The 21,725-nt window shown below is 40.0% G+C and overlaps 1 protein-coding gene across 1 annotated transcript in view; it reads right to left on the bottom strand.

Moving 5' to 3' along the window:
• Window positions 1-17,149, bottom strand: part of LOC137273712 (nuclear receptor subfamily 5 group A member 2-like) — a 225,745-nt gene extending 208,596 nt beyond the window's left edge. The window contains exon 1 of the mRNA XM_067806514.1: window positions 16,872-17,149. Coding sequence (XP_067662615.1) covers window positions 16,872-16,989 — 118 coding nt within the window. The 5' untranslated portion in view covers window positions 16,990-17,149. The remainder of the gene's footprint in view (window positions 1-16,871) is intronic.
• Between the last annotated feature and the right edge of the window lie 4,576 nt (window positions 17,150-21,725).

The raw sequence follows: 21,725 nt of genomic DNA, 5'->3' as shown, positions 1-21,725 counted from the left end.
TTCTGAATTTCCGTCAGCAACATTAATGTTACATTATCTTCCCAACCGACACCTACTCATAGAATTTGTTCCTCACATACACGTTTCAATTGAATTAGAAATACTCAGGCCTCAGGAGGCTTCAGTTTACAGTTCAAGCCGTTGTTCACATGTTCACTTGTTTGAATGTTTACAGCTGATCATAATTTCAAATTTGTAACAGAAAGATGTGTGATTTGCGGATGTGTTGCTCATCATTTTTATTTTATCATGTTGATGGAAGCAAGTGAAGCCAAACCTGTATCATACATTTGTTTTCATTTGTTCATTAAAAGGTGATTGTGATGCTTTGTTGTTGATTCTTTATTCAAGGTTTACAGATTCCAGAGTCATTGAAATGTAAAAATCATAAAAAAAAAAATCATATCAGGTTATCAAATGTATGAACAAATTCCTTTATTTCCAAACAGTGTATCATGACACATATAGTATCATATAGCAATACAAGTATCGTGATACGAATCGTATCGCAATAAACCTGTATCGTCACAACTCTATTCTGCATAATCTATTTTCACATTCACCATCATTACATCTTACATTACCATGTGAAGGCAGCACATGCAATGTCAGGACAGAAATTATTCCAATATTCTTCACTACCAGCAAAGCTGTCACTACATTAGAATCAACATGAAACAAAGATTTTATTATACTATACCCCTGTATCTTACCATATATGTACGTTTCAGAACTCTGTATCTGTCCCACTCACCTGCTGATGGTTTGCCCACATTTGGTACAAAATTACAGATACTAGTATGGATTTGGCTAATTACTGGTCTCTCTCAGATCTCCCACACTTCAGACTCGTATAGTAATACTGGTTTTTTACCTTACTGTTGAACAACTTCAAGTGTACACTTGCACAAATACTTGGGAATTTATATTTGTCTCTATATATGTTGTCCATGAGAACTGTGTAGAAAGGTTGTAATAACTTTATGTTTCCCTGATTTTCATCTACAAACTACATGTCATTGTCTGTAGGTAACTGCCATTCTGAAACACTGTCTATGACTATACCCTAGTGGAAAAGTTTGTATGTTGATTGTGTGTTTTGTAGTACGATCTCTGGATTGTCAAATACTCACAGGTCATCTACAAAATAAAAATAAATTAGTAAAATACAAATAATTCTCAGAATAATAGAAAATTACCACGTGACAGCATAGACTGATTCCCTGTTGAGAAGAGAGAGAGAGCTTAAACCCTCCAAGTTGTCATGGATTGATGTGTTAGTGAATCTCACAGCAGCCAAGATCTAAGATTACATGTCAGATTAAGTAATTGTCCCTGAATATCAGTTTTCATTAGTGCATACCAGATAAGTTTTTACTGAATAGGTTTTCCTCAAGGGCTTTCCTAAAATCAACACAAAGACAATAATAGTGACCACCATTCTTTTATCAATATTTGTGTATTAAACAGACTGCAATGTGAAAGTACTGTCTGGTGAGCTGACTCCAACTTGAGCTTCCAGAATCTTCTCACATATACCAGCAAATAGTTGGAAGACATTCATTATGAAATTAACAATTTCCGAAACCTACCCACAAGGAAAACACCACTACAATTCTTAACACAATCTGAGCTGCCAGTTACCAATTTTGCCAATCATGTTGGGAGAATTTCCTGCTGACATGACAATGATAATAATTAATTCATTTATATAGTGCTTAGTATCCATCTGACTCGCTATTCATTGGATGCTGTAATCTGAATTTGGGCCTAGATTTTATAAGCTCACTTAGCGCCAAGATAGTCGCAAGTTAATGTTAATGTATAGCACTTACAACTGTCTAGCACTAAGAGACCTTTGAAAATCTAGACCCTGGTCATTATTACCCCAATAACCCAAGTTGCCTGTGAGGTGCCAGAAAGTTGTTAAGAGTCACATGACTTATTTCACCAGGTACCCATTTTCTGATGGGTGAACAGAGGCAACTCACTTGCCTGAGGTGAGACCATATGTATCACATGTGCGTCATTGTGGGGCAGGACTGAAGTCCTAGAAACTGTCTGGAGTAACTGTGCTCTACATTGCTTAAAGTTCAAAAGATTTGTGGCCTGAGCTCTATCAGAGGACCACACTGACACTTTTAAACATTAGAGAAAGATCTCAGCTTTCATTCAATCAGGACCCACTGCTGGTTCAATCTCCTGATCTGAAATGTTTGTGTTTTCAGTCATTATCAGAATAAATGAGCAAGTATGGTTTAACACCATTTTCAGCAATAATCCAGCAATATAACGGCATGAACAACAGAAATGGGCTTCACACAACATACCCCTGTGAGAAATCAAACCGTTTTCAGTGTGACAAGCAGAGCCATTATCAGAACATACACCACACAATGTTTTATCATGACAGTATTTGCTTCCACACAAAAACATGCATCTTTCATGCAAATACATCTTCATTTCATGCACAATATTTTCTTTCTGCATGATTTACACGTAAAGCATTTTGTTGTGTGTTCTGGGTAGTTACATTTCTAAATTACTTCCTTCCTTACCATGATACTGGACACAGTCATCCTTTTTGGCACGGTGATGTTGCCGAAACTTGGAATTCCCAAGTTTAAATAGCAGTATCACCAGGTGGCGTGCAAAATTCTAAACAGTTTATGACCATTTATGTCACAAATTAACATTTCATATAGTAACTGATTTTCACAGTGATTTTCTAGTCAACTATTGTGTGCTACGCCTCCCTAATTTCTTAATGAAACTTTAGAACTTGTTGAATGAGAGTTAAGTTGATCCTTCTTGAAAGTAATGACAATGACTTGTGACAAGTAAACCGATCATTCGTGAAAACCAATAGCAGTGTAGGAAAGATGTAGGTAATCTAACCTGTCCACAGTATTGGATCATCAATTTTTCACCAGTCCTGCCAAAATCTAGCCTGTCCTCCATGTATAAATAAAAACAAGATTTCAAGACTTAAAACGGGTTGTTTTATTTTAAGCTATCATTTAACATGCACACACAGAGCTTGGACTGTTAAATCTCCCCTAGTAGAATCATCTGGTTTCTGTCCTTTGGCAATATTCAAAATGGTTAGAATCATTATACATATATGTCACTGGTTAGGAAAAAATGTCCCGACATGAGGATGAACTAGATTTTTTTTAATCCATCCTCCACAAGATTCACATGTCATGGGACGTTGGGACAGGCTATCTTTCCTACACTGCCAATATGTGACCCAAAAAATTATTTTCCCCAAAGAAATAACAAAATGAAATGAAGTTTCTCACAGCTAATTTGACTTTGGAAATAATGACAAAATGCTCTGAACTGCAAGGATATCTCAAAATTTTACAAGGGGCTATTCACTTGGACCCTCCATGAGACCTTGCCACATCATGGCTTGTGCACATGGTGATGCATGGACACACAAGATTTCAAGGGCTGTGTGCTTTAGGAATGTAATACTTCTTTTCCTACTGCGAAAACTGCATTAGTAACGACAGCCTATTCCATAAGGCCATTATCTTGGAGAATATCACTTATATCAGTAATATTCAATCTATCTCTAAAATACTCCTTACACTTTCATACATAATTGATTGACTATGTACTGTGAATTAACACATTCATTTTCTTCCAGAATTTCCTCCTCTTTGAACTGTCAACCAGGTCTGATTAGTCAGGTACTTTCATCTTTACCTGCAGAAGCGTCTGTCAAAATATCTCCAAACACAATATTCAGATAGTAAGTCCTTTCTCCAAACACTGTGAAGTTACCTAACAACTAGAAGTTCCAAGTGACAGAACTCTTCCCATTCTACTGTTTTGCAGTAGTGTGATGTGCTGTAGTAAGACACAAACTCTTGTGTAAGTATGGTATTATGTCTGCAGTGTAACACAATGTGATGTCTACAAAAAGTAGGGGCAAAATGGCACAGCAGTGTCATGATATGATATGTATCATGAGACAATGTCATGGGCGGATTCAGGAATTTTGAAAGGAAGGGCTCTGCAATGCAAAACAAGAGTCATCAGAAGATGACATATCCCCCAGGCCCCCACATATTTGAAAGGATAAATCATCTGACAGTTACTTGATGCTTTCTTAGATTAAGTTTGAATGTTTTCATGAAAGTCACTAAAAATAGGCAAATGGCACCACTTCAAAAGATCTGTCTCAAATATCTGCCAAGATCTCTTGAAAAATATCAAATGGTTGTCGAGTTGTGCTCTGGAAATGAAGCCTATCCCTCCATTTTGAGACTAAGTCAGAATTGTTTCAATGGAAACCAGGAAAAATAAAAATACTTTGTGGTCTGCCTCAAATATCTGCCAAGTTTTGCTGTAAGATCTTGAATAGTTTTTGAGTTCTGCTCCGGAACCGAAACCCATTTCTCCATTTCGAGATTAAGTCAGAATCGTTTCCATGGAAACTGGCAAAATGATAAATCACTAAAGCCTGTAAATAGCAAAAGGCACCACTTTAGGGTCTCCCCTACATATCTGCCACATTTTGCTGAAAGATATTTAGACGTTTTTGAGTTGTGCTCCAGAAACGAAGTCCATTCCTCCATTTTGAGACTAAGTCCGAAACATTTCCAGGGAAACCGAGAAAATAATATATCATAAAAACCTGTAAATACCAAAAAGGCACCACTTTAGGTTCTGACTCATGTACGTAACAAGTTTTGCAGAAAAATATTGAACGGTTTTTTAGTTCTGCTCCGGAAATGAAGCCCGCCCCACCATTAGACTAACACCAAAATGTTTCATGGAAAAACAAAACAAAAAAATGCCAAAACTCTGTAAATAGCAAAAGGCACAACTATAGGTTGAGAATATCATATCTATCACGTTTGGTCTAAAAATATTGAATGGTTTCTAAGTTATGCTGCAGAAACAAAATGATTACGGATGGATGGACGGACGAGGCATCAACTATATCCCCCCCCTGCAATACATGCCAGGGGGATAAAAATAACCTTCAATGTGACCACAAGTCATTTTCAAAGGGTAGGGTTCAAACCATCATCCAAACTCCCCTCCCCCATAACCCAATGACCCCACTGGGGTCGGCATTTGCAGACACATGATATGGACGGACCATTGTCTTCCCGGAAAGTTCAGAATCAATTTGTAAAGTGTTGGGTGATGACAGCCCCGAGATTTTCATTCAAAACATTCATATATTTGTTAGTGTTGATATTCATATCCACATGTCATTGTCAGTGATCCCACAGCATGATCTGTGACGCACCCAAAAACAGAGCTAATATCATTATATCTGCTCTCATGATCCCTGCTAACTCCTAAACATTCAGGCAGTGAATGTTCATTTCCTTTTGGCCAATTATACACTTTTCTATCTCTGCCAATCAAGATTTGTGTCTCATCACTAGAACATTAACTTTAGTTGTAATGTCATTCAAACTACTTGTCTGATTTCTTTCAATGATTTGAAATAATTTTCTGTCGCTCCTCAGTGACGATTTTCTCAGTCTTAAACTTCATACTCTGTTTTCACTCGATCAGACTTGATCAAATTTTAGTTTCAAGTAAGCCTGCAATTTTGTAACAAAATTTACCTTGCTATCATAAAGTTATGATAACATCTATGTTGGCCACTTACTTTAGTAAACATGAAACACTGATTATAACTAATTTTGCATTATCTGGCTGATAAAATATGCAAAAACATGTGATAAGAAGTGTTATTAAACAAGTAGAAAGCATATATATTTATCCGTGTATCGTCTAGTGCTGATACATAAAAACATTTTCAGCATCGAATCTTTCAACGAAAATTACCAATGCAAATGTCAACACTGTTCATCCCCAACACAAAGTGGTGTCTATTGTCTTGGTGCTGTGAATGGACAAGTTTGATGCACTTCCTATCAATGATTTTTCATTTCACATCCCAATTATCATAATCATGGAGATGAAACAAACTATAAAGAGTATTGGTAATTGGGATGAACATTGCTAAATTACATCAACCATGTCAATATGTAGAAGAAAGAAATTGTGGCTTTGAAAGAGCATGGAATTATTAAGTCAGACCAATTTTATTTTTTGTTTTATGGATCCACCTCTTGTATTTTTTCAGGAATAAGAAAAGATATATAAAATAATTTTCTCTGCTCAAAAAATACAATCTTAATGTTTTTATTGGCAAAAATATAAAGTTACATAAAAACTTTTAAAGAATAAGTAAAACACTAGTACCTCTCTCGGTACTAGTAGGCACAACTATAGGTTACTCTTTTCTCTCTTTAGGTTCCCTGAGGACAAAAATCTGTACAACAAGAAATAAATTTGGTCTGGCCTTAGCTAAAATATGAATGTGATAGATTGTGGTTACTGTGTAGGTGGTATTTACAATACTGAGACAGATTCTCATGACTGTGCCCTAACAAAAGGTGTGGACCAAGAAAAAGAAAATGCAAACATCTTCCAAAATGAACATATCAAAATGAAAACTTTGTTTAATTCAAATCAGCGGAGGTGTTTTGCTCCCATGGTAACCTTGTGCTACTCCAGATACCATTCTGACGTTGGGCAAACATTGGCTGAACATCCTTGGAAATGTCAAAATGTCCGAGGTATCATGTCAGTCCAAACTGTTATGACAACACAAATGGGAGGCCAAAGAATAATGTTGCACAGACATAATGGCATAATGTTTCAACAAGGAAAACATAACATTGTGATAACGTGAATCTGTTAGCTCGTTAGCCGGAATCCCATACTCTGTTTCAGTGGTAACATCACTCCAGTTGAATGAGTCTTTCAAGTTTGTCTTAATTGTCTCTGTTATCAAGACTTTCAAAGAAATAATATCATAATTGCAATATCCCAAATCAGAGAAAAGAAAACACTGAAATATTCCAAAAACAGAGCATAACTGTATGTGCTGAGGATGCGTGGGAAGAGCATGTATTGAAGACAGTGTGTGCTTCGAGCTGACAGCAAGGAGGACACACTGGGGAGGGGGAACCAACCAAGCCAGGTTCAGCTGCGGCCACCTACACTGCAGCCATGTGCAGATATCGCCTACTCCCATCAAAATACGTACCTTCGCCAATCACAAAAATCAATATTTGACTATCTCGCCAGATTTATCTTGACTGAGATTGTGTCCATTTCTTCAAGTTATTGGAGTAACAAGAATATGTGAATAAATTGGCCATGGCTGACTTCACCTTCATTTCTTTGCTCTAACTGTCTAGCAGATTTGAAGAGTCTATTCTGATCTTGATATACATAACAAAACCTACAAGATCAATGGTTGCATTTTAAAGAAAGATCATATTCAAATTCTCCCTGGCTCCTCAAATACAATCTCATCATGGCTGATACTGGCTTGGTGTTCTACAACCAATATTCTGGAAGTCACATCCAAGTTTGTGAGACTCAGATCACACAAAAAAAACATGATAACATACTACTTGAGTAGAATAAGTGACATTTGATAATAATATTCAGTCAAAGATTTGATCACTAGTTTGAACTTCCATTTTTATTTTATTTCCAAGAAATGCTTGTTCAAAACAAGATATGGATACCCAGCATTATCTTATGGGTGTTTCCACCAGCTCAGGAACAATCCTAGTCTTGAATTATCAAAGATATACATTCTTATGGCACTTAAGATGGTCAAAGGTCTAAAGTTGTTTTTTGCATGTGTGTGTACACGTCTGTGTGTGCGTGCATATAAATAAAAACATGATGCAAAATTTCAGTTTCAAAATAATTTGTTTCTACTTATGTAATAAACAATATATTAAGATCATTTTCCCCCTATTATTTTAAGGCACACCTCCTTGAAAATTAAACTACATTACAATCTGTTTGCAGTGAAAAGGTATTTATGAATTTACTTTAAACAAAACAGTAAACGAAAAGAAGTAAAATTTAGACTGAATCTTCATGATTGTACCTTGCCAACTGAACACTGAAATTTCAGAATTTTATTAAACTTAGGATGAATGTTGTTTAACAAATGATGATACATTCAAATCACTATTATTGGCTTGTATTGCAAGTGGGTATGGCACAATAAATGAAACACCAACAAAAAGTGGGATTGACCTAAGTTATGGGTGTGTTGCAAGCCGAAAAGCACTTAGAGTAAGCAAATGAGTCGCTCATTTCGGGCTTGCAACAGCTCAAAGCGTTTCTCGCTCTTCCAAAAATGGCTCATCTGGCACTGATAAAGAACGTATTTGTAGAGTCTCCAGGACGAGTGATGAATTTATGATTGTTGATGACTACGTTGGAACCTGTGGAACAAATTGAAGATGCTGGGATGAAAGCTGATTTTTGCCAGTTTGGCGGCTGAACAATTTTGTTCAGCCTTCGAATTAAAATTTCCGAAAGCCGCCATTTTGGTTGGAGAATGAAGCAACCTCATCCAGCATCTGCTGCGATTGCGAGCGGCTGAAAGTTAGCGCTCCGTTGTCAGGCAAATCGCTGTACATCACTTGCAAGCGACTGGTTGTTTGCAACGCACCTTATCACTCATCACATACCCCATGTGCATTTGTTACACTGCTCCATCTACTGTGATTACCCCCTCTCATTTAAAGAGAAATTGATTTGTATGTTTTAACAAACAGACTATAACTATGACTTACCTACAGCTAACAAGGCTCTCACAACTTGATTGAATGTCTATTGATATCTGTGTACAGTTATTTTTAATGACTGTGTGTAAATCTGAAAAATATCTAGCTGTGTATACAAATATAGCTCATAATATACATCACTGAATGGACCATGTGAGCCAGTGACTTTGTGTAAATCCATCTCTAACACCACTGATGTGAGATGGCTCTACATCACTCAGTTCAATGCCACTGGTGTGAGATGGCTCTACATCACTCAATTCAATGCCACTGGTGTGAGATGGCCCTACATCACACAGTTCAATACCAATGGTGTGAGATGGCTCTACATCACACAGTTCAATACCACTGGTGTGAGATGGCTCTACATCACACAGTTCAATGCCACTGGTGTAAGATGGCTCTACATCACACAGTTCAATACCACTGGTGTGAGATGGCTCTACATCACACAGTTCAATACCGCTGGTGTGAGATGGCTCTACATAACACAGTTCAATGCCACTGGTGTGAGATGGCTCTACATCACTCAGTTCAATGCCACTGGTGTGAGATGGCTCTACATCACTCAGTTCAATACCACTGGTGTGAGACGGCTCTACATCACTCAGTTCAATGCCACTGGTGTGAGATGGCTCTACATCACACAGTTCAATACCGCTGGTGTGAGACAGCTCTAAATAACACAGTTCAATGCCACTGGTGTGAGATGGCTCTACATCACACAGTTCAATACCACTAGGGTGAGATGGCTCTACATCACACAGTTCAATACCACTAGTGTGAGATGGCTCTACATCTCACAGTTCAATACCACTGGTGTGAGGTGGCTCTACATCACACAGTTCAATACCATTGAATCAGTGGATGCAGTGTTTAGAAGGTGTGAAGATGTGATATTTAGAAGATATGAACAATGGATACCTAAATATTGTGTACAGTTATATATGTTCTGTATCATGTATGATTATGGTTTATAGTAAATTATCAATTTGTGACAATTACGCCATTTCATGATGCTAAATATTGTGTACAGTTATGTATGTTCTGTATTATGTATGATTTGGGTTTTGTACGCTGAAAATACAAATGATATTCCACTTGTGTCATCTTGGCTTGGTCATCTCACCCTCACCAACGTACCTGGAGTGTGTGATCAGTTAAACAAACAAACCCAGTCGACCATGTCTCATAATCCTCTGACTCCTTAAATAAACAAATTGCCCCACTGACTAAAGAGGAACCCTCCCCCCCCCCCATATTAAACTTGCATCGCAATGGATTGCAGGGATCGCTTCATAAGTGTTATACATGTATACAGTACAATTACAGTGTAGTGAACAATAATCCTACTTAACATGTGTTTTCATTTCCGATGTCATGTTCTCACTCCCACCCAATCCAAATTAACAACTGAAGTGGCACACGTCCCTAGTGTTTAATGGATGAAATGCCTTCAAAGAGATTAAGAATAAGTACACTTAGTCGTGCAGAAACAGTACTGCCAATGTTACATATACAGATGCACATGTGCACAAATCTATCAAACTTGATAACAGGATCATTTTTCAGTGGATATCTGTGGGAATGGTCTGAAAATTCTCTGTCTCGGTCCAGAAGTAAGGGGTCAGGTTTAACGAGTGCAATTACTCAACGTAAGTTCAGTTTTGCTCAGTTGTATATAAAGCATTGTCATGTTTGTCTCATATCATGACTTCACTTCACCCTTTTATAAACGTTACACCAATCCATGTCCACACACTGTACACTGACCCATGTTTTCACACTGTACACTGACCAGGCTGTAATTCCAAGTACTTTACAACAACACCTATATATTTGGCATACTGTACACAGACCGATGATTATATGTTGTACACAGCCCCACGTTTATAGATTGTACAATGACACATGTTTCTAACTTCTTCACATGGGTCCCTTATATACTGTATACACACCAAAGTCATTCTACTATATGCAGAGAGACCAGTGCAGACTGCAGGGCTCAAGATTATTGTTCAACATCAAGAGTATGTATGCTGGTCAATACAGGAGTACTGGAAACACCTATGAGTAAATTTAGAGTAATGAATGGAATTTAGTAATGTGACATTAGTGTGACGAGTGACATTGGTAAGCAGTCCGCTCATTATTCGTACAGCAATTTGATTTCTTGACTTTTCATATGTCATCAAGGCACAGTCTTGTTTCTGAAACAAACTTTGAAACTTTGAAATTTGTTTCTGTGCCGTCATGATTACATACATCTGTACAATTTTAACCATTCAAATTTAACTGAGATGATTCAGTGCAGTACTCAGTTTCCTCAGCAACCTGGTTTCTGTATGCTGCCAGAGTATATTATACTACCATATTAAAAGTCACATGCAACCAAAAAATCAAACATAATTAAAACTCAGTTATCACTTGTTCATGATATATAAAATACATCGCTGATTGTGAAGAAACAAATCTACAAAATTATAAGCATATAATCGCAAATCAAAAGTGAAATATTTTGTACTTTCGTTTACCTCCCTCGAAACAAAGCAGCCGCGATACTGAACCCAGTCAGGGCCCGTGGATGAGCACTCATGTGTAACAACGCCTTGCCATTGGCCACTGGTTCATTTGCCAATACGCTTAGCTGGCTCTTTGTTTACGGCTTATAGGCCCGACAGGTGTTAATTTCAAATTGCAAATGGTCAGTAATAATAATAATAATAACCTCTCCATGTGCTGGATAGACTACAAAAAGGCATATGACTCTGTCCCTCACGAATGGATTCTGAAGTCTCTTCAGTGTATTGACCTCCCTGAGCGATTACTTGATTTACTCAAGTCTTTAATGAGTTGCTGGTCGAGTTAACTTGAGATGTACTCGCAAGGGCAGGTGCAGACTTCTGAATCTATTGCAATCAGAAGGGGAATATTTCAGGGGGACTCCTTCAGTCCTTTGCTTTTTTGTCTGTCTCTAAATCCTTTGAGTTTTCTCCTCAACAGGGAAGAAGGGTACCATCCCGGTCCTCCTCAGGACAGATCCCCAACACCTCTTACTCATCTCTACATGGATGACATCGAGCTCCTTGCCAAAGGAGAGACCAATTTGAAAGATCAGGTTCTCCTTGTCGAGTCCTTCTCTAATGATATTAGCATGACTTTTGGACTCGACAAATGTAATACTCTTCATTTGAAATGGGCAAGGTATCTAATGATGGATCGGTCAAGTTACAAGGGGGAGAAGTATCTTGAGCATCTTGTGGAAGATCAGGCCTACACCTATCTTGGAATGCAAGTTTGAGACAAGCTCCAGAAATCCCAGATTCAGGAGAAACTTCGGGCCGAGTATAAATCTCATTTAAAGAAAATCTGGAGCTCCGAGCTAAATGCTCGAAACAAGGTCAAAGCCACCAATACTTTTGCTGTGCCAGTCCTCTCCTATTCCTTTGGAGTAGTTGATTGGACAAAACAAGACATCCAGGGTCTTGACCACCTGACCAGAAGGATCATGTCAGATAACAGAGCACACCACCCTCGTTCCTCTCTTAATCGTTTATATATGCCAATCAATTCTGGAGGTCATGGTTTGATTAATGTAGAAGCTCTTCATGACAGAATTTTATTGTGTACTTTTGCACATATTTATTTATCGGATGATCCTCTGGTGATGCATGTCAAGACTCATGATGAAAGCAAGGAATTCCACAGCTATTTTAAGCGTGCCAAGGTTGTTGGACACAATTTGAAATTTGAAGTTGGTTTTGTTGATGGCGATGTACTGCTGGACGGTACAGTGATGGTAGTAAACCAGGTGAAGTCCTTCACCAAGTCTGCTCAGTGTCAGTCCTTTGTGGAGAAGCTGTCTGAGAAGCCATTGCATCGTGTTTATAAGCAGTGTGTGGAACAGAACAGCAATCCAACCGACTCCTTCGCCTAGATGAAGTCAGCTGGTCTCAAATGTGAAACTGAGGGCTTTCTTTTTGCTGCTCAGGACCAGTCACTTCCCACTCGCAATCGCCAGAATGTTATTCTTAAAGAAAATATCAATATGAAATGTCGTCTTTGCAATCAATTTACAGAGACTGTCCAACACCTTGTCAGTGGATGCCCTTCCTTGGCACAAACAGCATATCTCAAAAGACATGATGGCATGGCTCGCTGCTTTTACTATCATCTCCGCCATGCCTGTGGCTTTGACCCCGAGGTCCATCCATGGTACGACCCTGAACATGTCCAATGATACTTTTAAACTTCTCTGGAATAGGCCAATATACAGCTTGAGACGAATTCCAGCCAACAAACCTGATCTTGTCCTTTTTTATAAAACCAATGAAATTATTTATATCATAGAATTTTCTGTCCCTTTTGACAGCAATGTGATTGGCAAGATTCAGGAAAAGCATGATAAATATGCGGACCTCGCCTTTGAAATGTCTCGCCTGCATCCCAAGTACACTGTCGTCAGGCTCCCCATTGTTCTCGGTGCCCTTGGTTTGGTACCTTCTGATCTCTTGGCGCAGATAAGGAGAGTGCCCGGGTTCTCCACCGGGAGCACAGCCCTTCTGACAATCTGGGTAATGCAGAAGGCTGCAGTGTTGGGGAGCCTCCATATCCTCCGAAAAGTTCTTGGTGGGTTCGACTAGGCAGTGTTTCCTGGAAGAAGTCCCATTCGTTGTCTGGGCTGTGTGTAGAGGGGGCGAGGGCCCTGAGCTGATGATGAGCTTTACCAGCATGACTGTGCCAGGATCACCCAAACCCTCTCTGCTGCATTTCATTTCTAATCTGTAAAGCATAATAATAATAAGTCATCTTTTATAGCGAACAGTGTCAAAACACCAAGTGATTGCTCGCAGCGCTTTTGATAAGACAGCTAGTCTAGACATCAGGGTAATATTTTTGGAAGAGGAAAGTTTTCAGCTTTGACTGGAAGGTAGACAGCGTTTCAGTGTTTTTAATAAAGACGGGCAGATCATTCCAGAGAAAGGCGGATGTGAACGAGAAGCATCTGTGTCCAAAGGTTTTCAGTTTGGCTGTGGCTGATCTGAGACAGCGAGACAATACTTGAAGTTGTGCATTGCATATTGTCGTTAGCAGACAGACAGGCAGACATATGGGTGTCAAAAATACAGACACTGAGTTTTGTCTCTTGACAAGAGTATGCTTATCACAATCAATATGCATTTTTATGTAACGAGTGCATTATTCACTTGTTTACGTACACAACCAAGATTTGACTACTGCTCATGATGTCACGCACACTGTTTCATGCTCCACGAACCGCATAGCTGTTCAAACCACTTTTTCCCCCAGAGCTGGGGGAAATTTAGTGAATCATTTGAACTCCGATATGTCAGGCTTTTTTTCACCGTGGGTTTATAGGTTGAATTGGCATTTTTTATGATTTGTTTCGGTAAGTGCATACCAAAAGGTATCAGAATCTACACAGTTGTGTTTTACGTTGCATGTGACCTTTAACACAAGTTTACATTCTGTATGCTGCGAGTGTATGTAATATACTGTATTGATAGAACTTTTCATTCTGTATTGGGTGGTTTCACATTATTTTTCAACCCACATTCGCAGAGCTCATAAAAAATCCACTGGCCAAAATCCGGCTTGCTTGTATGTGTATTGATACTGCGAATACACTCAAAATAAAAGCTTTCATGATGATTATTTACGTGTGACAAATTTTCATAGCTGATTACATACATCCATTTGCATAAGTTTTCCAATAATAGATGTCCTAATTTGGTCGCAACTGCATTAAAAATCTGGTTTCTATCGGTGGAGTCGCCAATGGTACGCTGAGGCACTGTGGCGCTGTTCGTAATTCGTTTTTAACTTTAAAAAAATTAAAAACGAATCTTTTAGCCTCTTGGTTAAGACTAGAGTTAATTCTAGTTTTTAGAATTATTATGGTAACATGTCATAATTTGTGAAACACTGTTGTCAGACATGTTTTATCTAACAATGTGTTACAGTGTAATGTGTTAACAGTGTGATGACACTGTGTGTTGAGAACACTGTATTGAAATTTATACACATGGCACATCCCTATTTGAACGAAGAGAGAATTGTTGTTTTAGAAACTGAAGAGTCATTTTATTAGGATAACTGGTCTCTACTAATTGGAGAGTCGGAAGCCCTAAAAATCAGAGGGATAAATAGGGAAAAGGAACATTGCTACTGAGTGAGTGAGTGCCTTTAGTTTTACGCCGCACCCAGCAATATTCCAGCTATATGGCGGCGGTCTGTAAATAATCGAGTCTAGACCTGACAATCCAGTGATCAACAACATCAGCATCGATCTGCGCAATTGGGAACCGATGACATGCGTCAACCAAGTAAGCGAGCCTGACCACCCAATCCCTTTAGTCGCCTCTTACGAACATTGCTACTGAGAAAGGTAAGGTATATAATTCAATGTACTCCATGATCATGAATGGCATAAGTAAAAATTACACAAAGGTGAAATGCAAGGTTTTTGAACAGTAATTAGACATGAACGGTTGCACATGAAAACATGGAGGGTGAACTACGAATAGTCCTTCATCAACACACGTTTACACTCTGTACGCTGCCAGTGTAGATAATATACTACCATAGCGACACAATTTTACAGTCTGTATGCTGCCAGTATACATAATACACTACCTTAGTGACACAAGCTTACATTCTGTATGTTGCCAGTGTATATTATACACTACCATTGCGACACAAGTTTACATTCCATACGCTGCAAGTATATATAATTTACTACTATATTGACTCGTGTTTACATTCTGAATGCTGCCACTGTATATAATATAGTACAATAGTGACACAAGTCTACATTCCGAATGCTGCCGATATATATAATATAGTACAATAGTGACTTAAGTTTACATTCTGTATGCTGCCGGTATATATAATATAGTACAATAGTGACACAAGTTTACATTCTGTATGCTGCCGGTATATATAATATAGTACAATAGTGACACAAGTTTACATTCTGTATCTTGTTTATTACTGAGTGTATGTGTCACTTACATCGAGTGACAAATAGTGAGCATTTTCACTATGAAAACGAGCAAGGGCAAGATCAAGAGTTGTGTAATGTAACGACACAATTCCTGAAATTATTCAGAAAAGGGTAACTATACCTTTCTTTTTTATTTGAATGAATAAAGACTGCCTTGTTCCTTATTCAGCCATGTTGTTCATGCTAAAGTGAGTGACTTATTGTCAATATGACAAAGAACTTCCAATGTGCACCAGCGTCATAAGCAAACTGCCTATACCGGCACTCTGTCAGAACCAGCATTAGTATTTGGTCCTGAGTGATGCCGGTATAGACAAGAGTACACTGCCTAAGCAAACTGCCTATACCGGCACTCTGTCAGAACCAGCATTAGTATTTGGTCCTGAGTGATGCCGGTATAGACAAGAGTACACTGTACTGCCATAGTGACACAAGTTTACATTCTGTATGCTTCCTGTGCATATAATATACTGCTATACTGACACAAGCTGCAAGTGTATATAACATGCTACTATACTGACACAAGTTTACAATCATGTATCTGTATGCTTCCTGTGTATGTAGTATACTACTTTATCGCAAGCTTACATTCTGAGTGATAACTTCCTTGTGTTTGTGAATGAACAATTAAAGAATGGCCAGCATTCATATTTTGACATAACCAAGTTAATATTAAAGGACAGAAACACTATTTCCACCGAATATATTCACGTCTGTCAATACTTTCAGTCTGGAGAACTTTTCCGCAAATAACCTTAATTCATAGACCATGTTTGGAACAAGCTATAGGCACAATGTATCCACATTGCCATGCTTTATACCACATACACGGCTATATATATATACACACAAGAAAACGATCATGTACTTCATTAGCTGACTATTTCACTGCAAGTTTTTATTTCACTGACAACACTATAGCCCGTGTGTGTGTTCCAGTTTGGTCCTGTTATATCGTACATTGTTGTCCATTCCTTATTGAGCTGGCTAACTGTGTCCAGCCAGGGTAGTTGACCTCACATAAACTCCCGGAACACCATGCTGTTCGCGAGCTTGTTCGCGACCAGGAAAAAGCGTGCAGCATGGGTCTCGCTCTTCGTCTGACATAACGCTATCTGAATTTCACGAGAATCCCAAACAAGGCAAGTTGGACAGGAAACATTAGCAAAACAAGCTTAGAAGCGAGTGGACGTTACCTTCCACCGAGTTTTCCCTGGCCGACTGTGTTTCGTTCTCAACATGGTTATGGTTGAAGCTCATATGCCCAACAACTGGTGGTCTGCTTGTGTCCACTTTTTCCGAGGTTTGAATCATCCTCTTTGTTCAGTCACCTCCCATCTGCCAGTCAGGGTAATCCTCGATCGGGGGTTTTACTTACTCACAACTGACAAACTCGAATTATGCAATAAAATAGAGTTTTTCAATATCTAGGGTTTCCTCCAGGGCTACTCTCTGGACTTACGCGACACACTGCGCATGCGTAATGTTCATAAAGTGGGTCACCCACGAGATAGTGGTAAACACTGCAAGTGTACTTGTCTGTTACTACTGTCAGGTGAGCGCAGTGTTACACGGCCACTGGTCAGAGGGGAAGTATTACCTTACCTACCCACAATATGCCACATTATATGAAGGTAGGGCACTTTCGCCTCAAACGTAGCACTGCAGGGTTGGTTTGCTGACACATGTTTATACTCCGGGGGAATTAGTGTGACCGTTCTAACTGCGGTCATAGTATGTCCAGCCTAAACCATATCCTGATAACTTATCAACTTCAAGGTAACTGTAACAGTGTGTGTATGCATGTATGTGTGCCTGCATGTAATATTACCGTGGTACCTTGTATGAAAGGGAGCCTTGTTTCCTTTAGTTATTATTTTAATCTGCTGCTATCAACTGTCTTTAAGTCAGTTGAGCAGCGAGAAAGTAGCGTTTCCTCAGCGTAACTGGCAGAACATGTCAGAATGTGGAAGGATTTTGTTCAGTAATGAAACTATCAACGGGACAGTAGCTTGTGATCAGTCGACATTCCTCACCCACTGCTGACCTAACACCAGACGGTATCGTATATATAGTCAAAGCCATTAAAACGCAAGGCCTAATTTGGGAAATATATCTAGTTAAGATTTCCGTGGATTTCTTTTACTAATGGCACATAGGTACCCCTAGTGCTTGGTCTCTTTTTGTGGAGTTTTGGTTTTGAACCCAACATCAGTTCTCGGAAATGAACTTAAGTGGTGCAAACGCAGCGATTGTCTCATTGCAGGAAATTGAGCAAACTCGTGTCCCACCTTTTGCACGTGCAATTCATGCACTATGGCCCTTTAAATACCGCTGCAAATTTGAACATTTCTCAGTCTGGAAAAATGCCACGCCTTACACTACAGAACAGGAACAGAGCCCTTGGCATGCTGGATCACGGTGCTACAAGGGCAGTCGTCGCCAGACACTTTCATGTCCATCCATCCACTATTGCTCGTCTGAGATAACGTTGCAGCGCCGCTGGAAGAGTTGCAGACCGACCCCGACCTGGTGCGCCACCAGTGCCACCTGTGGCTACTCAGGATCGTCACATCCGGTTACAGCACTGGCACAACAGGTTCCAGACAGCCACTGCCACTGCAAGGGGAACACTTGGGACACGGCAACGTCAGATCGGTCCTCAAACAGTCCAAAGACATCTGGCTGCACAAGAAATACACTGTCGTCGACCGTACATTGGCCAGATCCTGTTGCACCGTCATCGACTTGCCAGACAACGATGGGCCGCAAATCGGGAGTATCTGGGTAACACACCGTGGGGGAATGTCATCTTCGCTGATGAATCCCGATTCAACCTCAGTGTTGTTGATGGACGTCAGCGTATCTACCGACGTCGACGTGAATGCTTTGCCCGTAACTGTGTGCAGGAAAGGGGCTGCATCAATGACAACTTCAGGTCACAGTTAGTGGAGGTCCAAGGCAACCTGAATGCTCAACGTTATGTTGGTAACATCCTCCGCCCAGTGTTGCTTCCACTGCTGGCTCAACATGGTGTCCGTAGACGACTCGTGTTACAGCATGACAACCCCCGACCTCATGCTACCAGGTTAACGAGAGACTTTCTGAACAATCAAAATGTCCGTCTTATGTGTTGGCCCGCTATGTCGCCTGACATGAATCCAATAGCCTTTGGTATGAACGTGGACGACGGGTTCGAACCCAAGCTGTGCGACCAGGAACTCTAATAGAGTTGACCCAGGCACTCCAGAATCATTGGTAAGCTATCCCCAGCGTGTAGTGCGACATCTGTGCTAGTCCATGCGAAGGCGGCTTCAGGAATGTGTCAGAGTTCAAGGTGGACATACAGGATACTGACCCCTGATGTGTTTCAACAATATCGGACCTTCGAATTTCTCCCATTTGAAATGAATTTATTCATGAAATTACCCATAAATGATTGTTGTATCGTTCCTATCAAATGTTATGAATTTTTTTATGAAATTTGTTGGATTAAAGAAGCTTTGTTTTTGAAGTTGCGTGTTTAGTGGCTTTGAGTATATAACGACAAACAAACAAGGTGGTCCATATATCGCCAGGAACAGAGTTTGTATCATAAACATTTTGTGTACTCCTTTGAAAATCTGCAATCTGGTATATATCGACCTGTTTCCTATAAAGGACTGGCACATGCGGTAAACAGGATAGGTTTATGTGGAGAACAAACTAAATCAGTTAAGATTATTTCTACAACCATTTGCACGTGCGAAAACCCGCACACTCTCCCGTATATAGAGCCACCCGAATGTGACGTGAGAATCATTTGTCAACGTTATAGAGGCAACTATGCAGGCCTCGCATAGTTTGTTCGAGTGACCCCGACATTCAGTCGCGTCTTTTTGACTTGACAGAATTCAATGATCGTGAGTGTCAAACCAGATCCATATAAAAAGTGATTGCTCAGAAACGGACAGCGGACAGCTGAGAAAGCAGCGTTAATAACGTTTACAAACCTCCGTCGACAGCCTCTTAAGCTGTTTCAACTCAAACTGTGTGCGAAATGGTATGGTTTCTCTAAGTCTAAAGAAAATAACATTCCAATTACAAAATCGGAATTTTCTAAAATACACATTTCTTCATTGCGATATTATTTACAATTAGATAACGCCACAACGCCGCATTTTAATGCAGGCAGTTTGTCAAACACATGCCTAGTTGCAATTTATGATGCAGACCAATTTTACGTCAGTAGTTCATAATAATATGCTCGCTCACTCGGGTACTTACTGCTGATAATGTGAATCCTTTACGTTTTGAAGGGTCCACACAGTCAAGCAGGATATGCTTGATGGTGATCATTTCAATGCAAGAGAGTGAGTGACTTTGGTTTTTCGCCGCTTTTAACATTATTCTAGGAATATCATGTCGGTGAACAACAGAAATGTACCTATGTGGGGATTCGAACCCAGGTCTTAGGCATGGCAACTAGTTCCAAGAGACATGCCGCATTGACACTTACACCAATTTTGCCTACGCACTGTCGCGCAATTCGTCTCTTCAGTGCGTGTAATTAAGATAGTTGCATGAAAGCGTTAAGTATAGTTTGCGTCCTGTTTAAGCATAAATTACCCACATGGCACGAAATGGCGCGCATTGTCACGCAATGGCACGCTTTCGCCAGATTTATTTACGTCTAAGTCAAATACTGTTGGCGCATTGTTTACGTTTGGTATACGTGGTGCGCACAACGCACATTGTTCCAGCATGGGCATGCATTGACACAAACACTCCACGCATGCGTGCAGCAGTCGTTGTATTATTTTGTCATGCTGCGTAAGTAACAGGCATCACCCCGAGCTTCATGCATTCCTCGACTTGCTGTGAACCTACTTGTTGAACACCAGAGAACAAGCTGTAACTGCTGGACAGAAGAGGTGTCTATATCTCGCAGGTGCAGCAATGTTACTTCTTAAAGGCTAAAGCAACCTTAGCGCAAGTCTGTGTTGAGGTATGGGACCTACGGTCACCTTAGGGCTATGGTATTTTTCTACAAGGGCACCCTGGGCCTACTTTCACAAAGCGCAAAGGTGATCGTAAGTCACCAAGGTAACCTTGGTGCATTTGTTAAAGTATGGGAGTTAAGGTTAACCTTAGTGAAGGTTGGACCCGTGAAGGTCCGGGGTAGATTAGGCCCGCAGCAACGCATGCTTGCCATAAAGGCGACTATGCTTGTAAGAGGCGACTAACGGGATCGGATGGTCATCGGTTCCCAATTGCGCAGATCGATGCTCATGCTGTTGACCATTGGATTGACTCGATTATTCACAGACCGCCGCCATATAGCTGGAATATTGCTGGGTGAGGTGTGAAACTAAACTCACTCACTTAGTAAAGATTACTTCGTGAAAGGAGCCCAGGGGAAAATGTAACAAACGCTGGTTAAAGGAGAATACGTAACCCCGAGCAGAAAAAGGAAAGGAAGGACCGTGTGGGTGATGTGATGGTTGACTAGAAGACATTACTTCGCACATTATGATGAGTTTTTGAGAGGACTCCACAAGGAAGATCCAAATGCCTACAGACATTACTTCAGAATTACCCCAAACCATACTAGGCACAACAAGAAACTGTGCATACAAAAAAAAATACAATCTAAATTTATCAAACCTGTGTAGAAACATAAGGATTTAAACTCACAGATTAGTGGCATGTATCCAACATGCATGAACGTGCAACGTTCCGTGACGTCAGTGGTTTCGTCCTTGCACGTGCAGTCTGGGAAAGAGAAACCGAGCAAATGAATACCACACAATACTGTCACTGGAAAGCTCAACCCCTGCCGTTGCGATCGTTCAAAATAGTATAGGCTATTGAAACGTATAGCATGCCAATGCTAACGTTTGTACAACGTTATGAGAACATTGGGATAGCCCGTTGGGGAATGTCTCAACGACAAGTGGTTGCACATTTCCACTGCCACCGGAACACCATTTCTGCACAGGTGAGACGCCACCAGAAGACAAATGACGTCATCCATCGGCCACGTTCTGGACGTCCACACGTAACAACGC

This window comes from Haliotis asinina, chromosome 2 (genome assembly GCF_037392515.1).
Source record: "Haliotis asinina isolate JCU_RB_2024 chromosome 2, JCU_Hal_asi_v2, whole genome shotgun sequence".
In the NCBI taxonomy this organism is placed as follows: domain Eukaryota; kingdom Metazoa; phylum Mollusca; class Gastropoda; order Lepetellida; family Haliotidae; genus Haliotis; species Haliotis asinina.
Note: the sequence above shows the minus strand (reverse complement) of the source record. Positions and strands in the feature narration are given on the sequence as shown.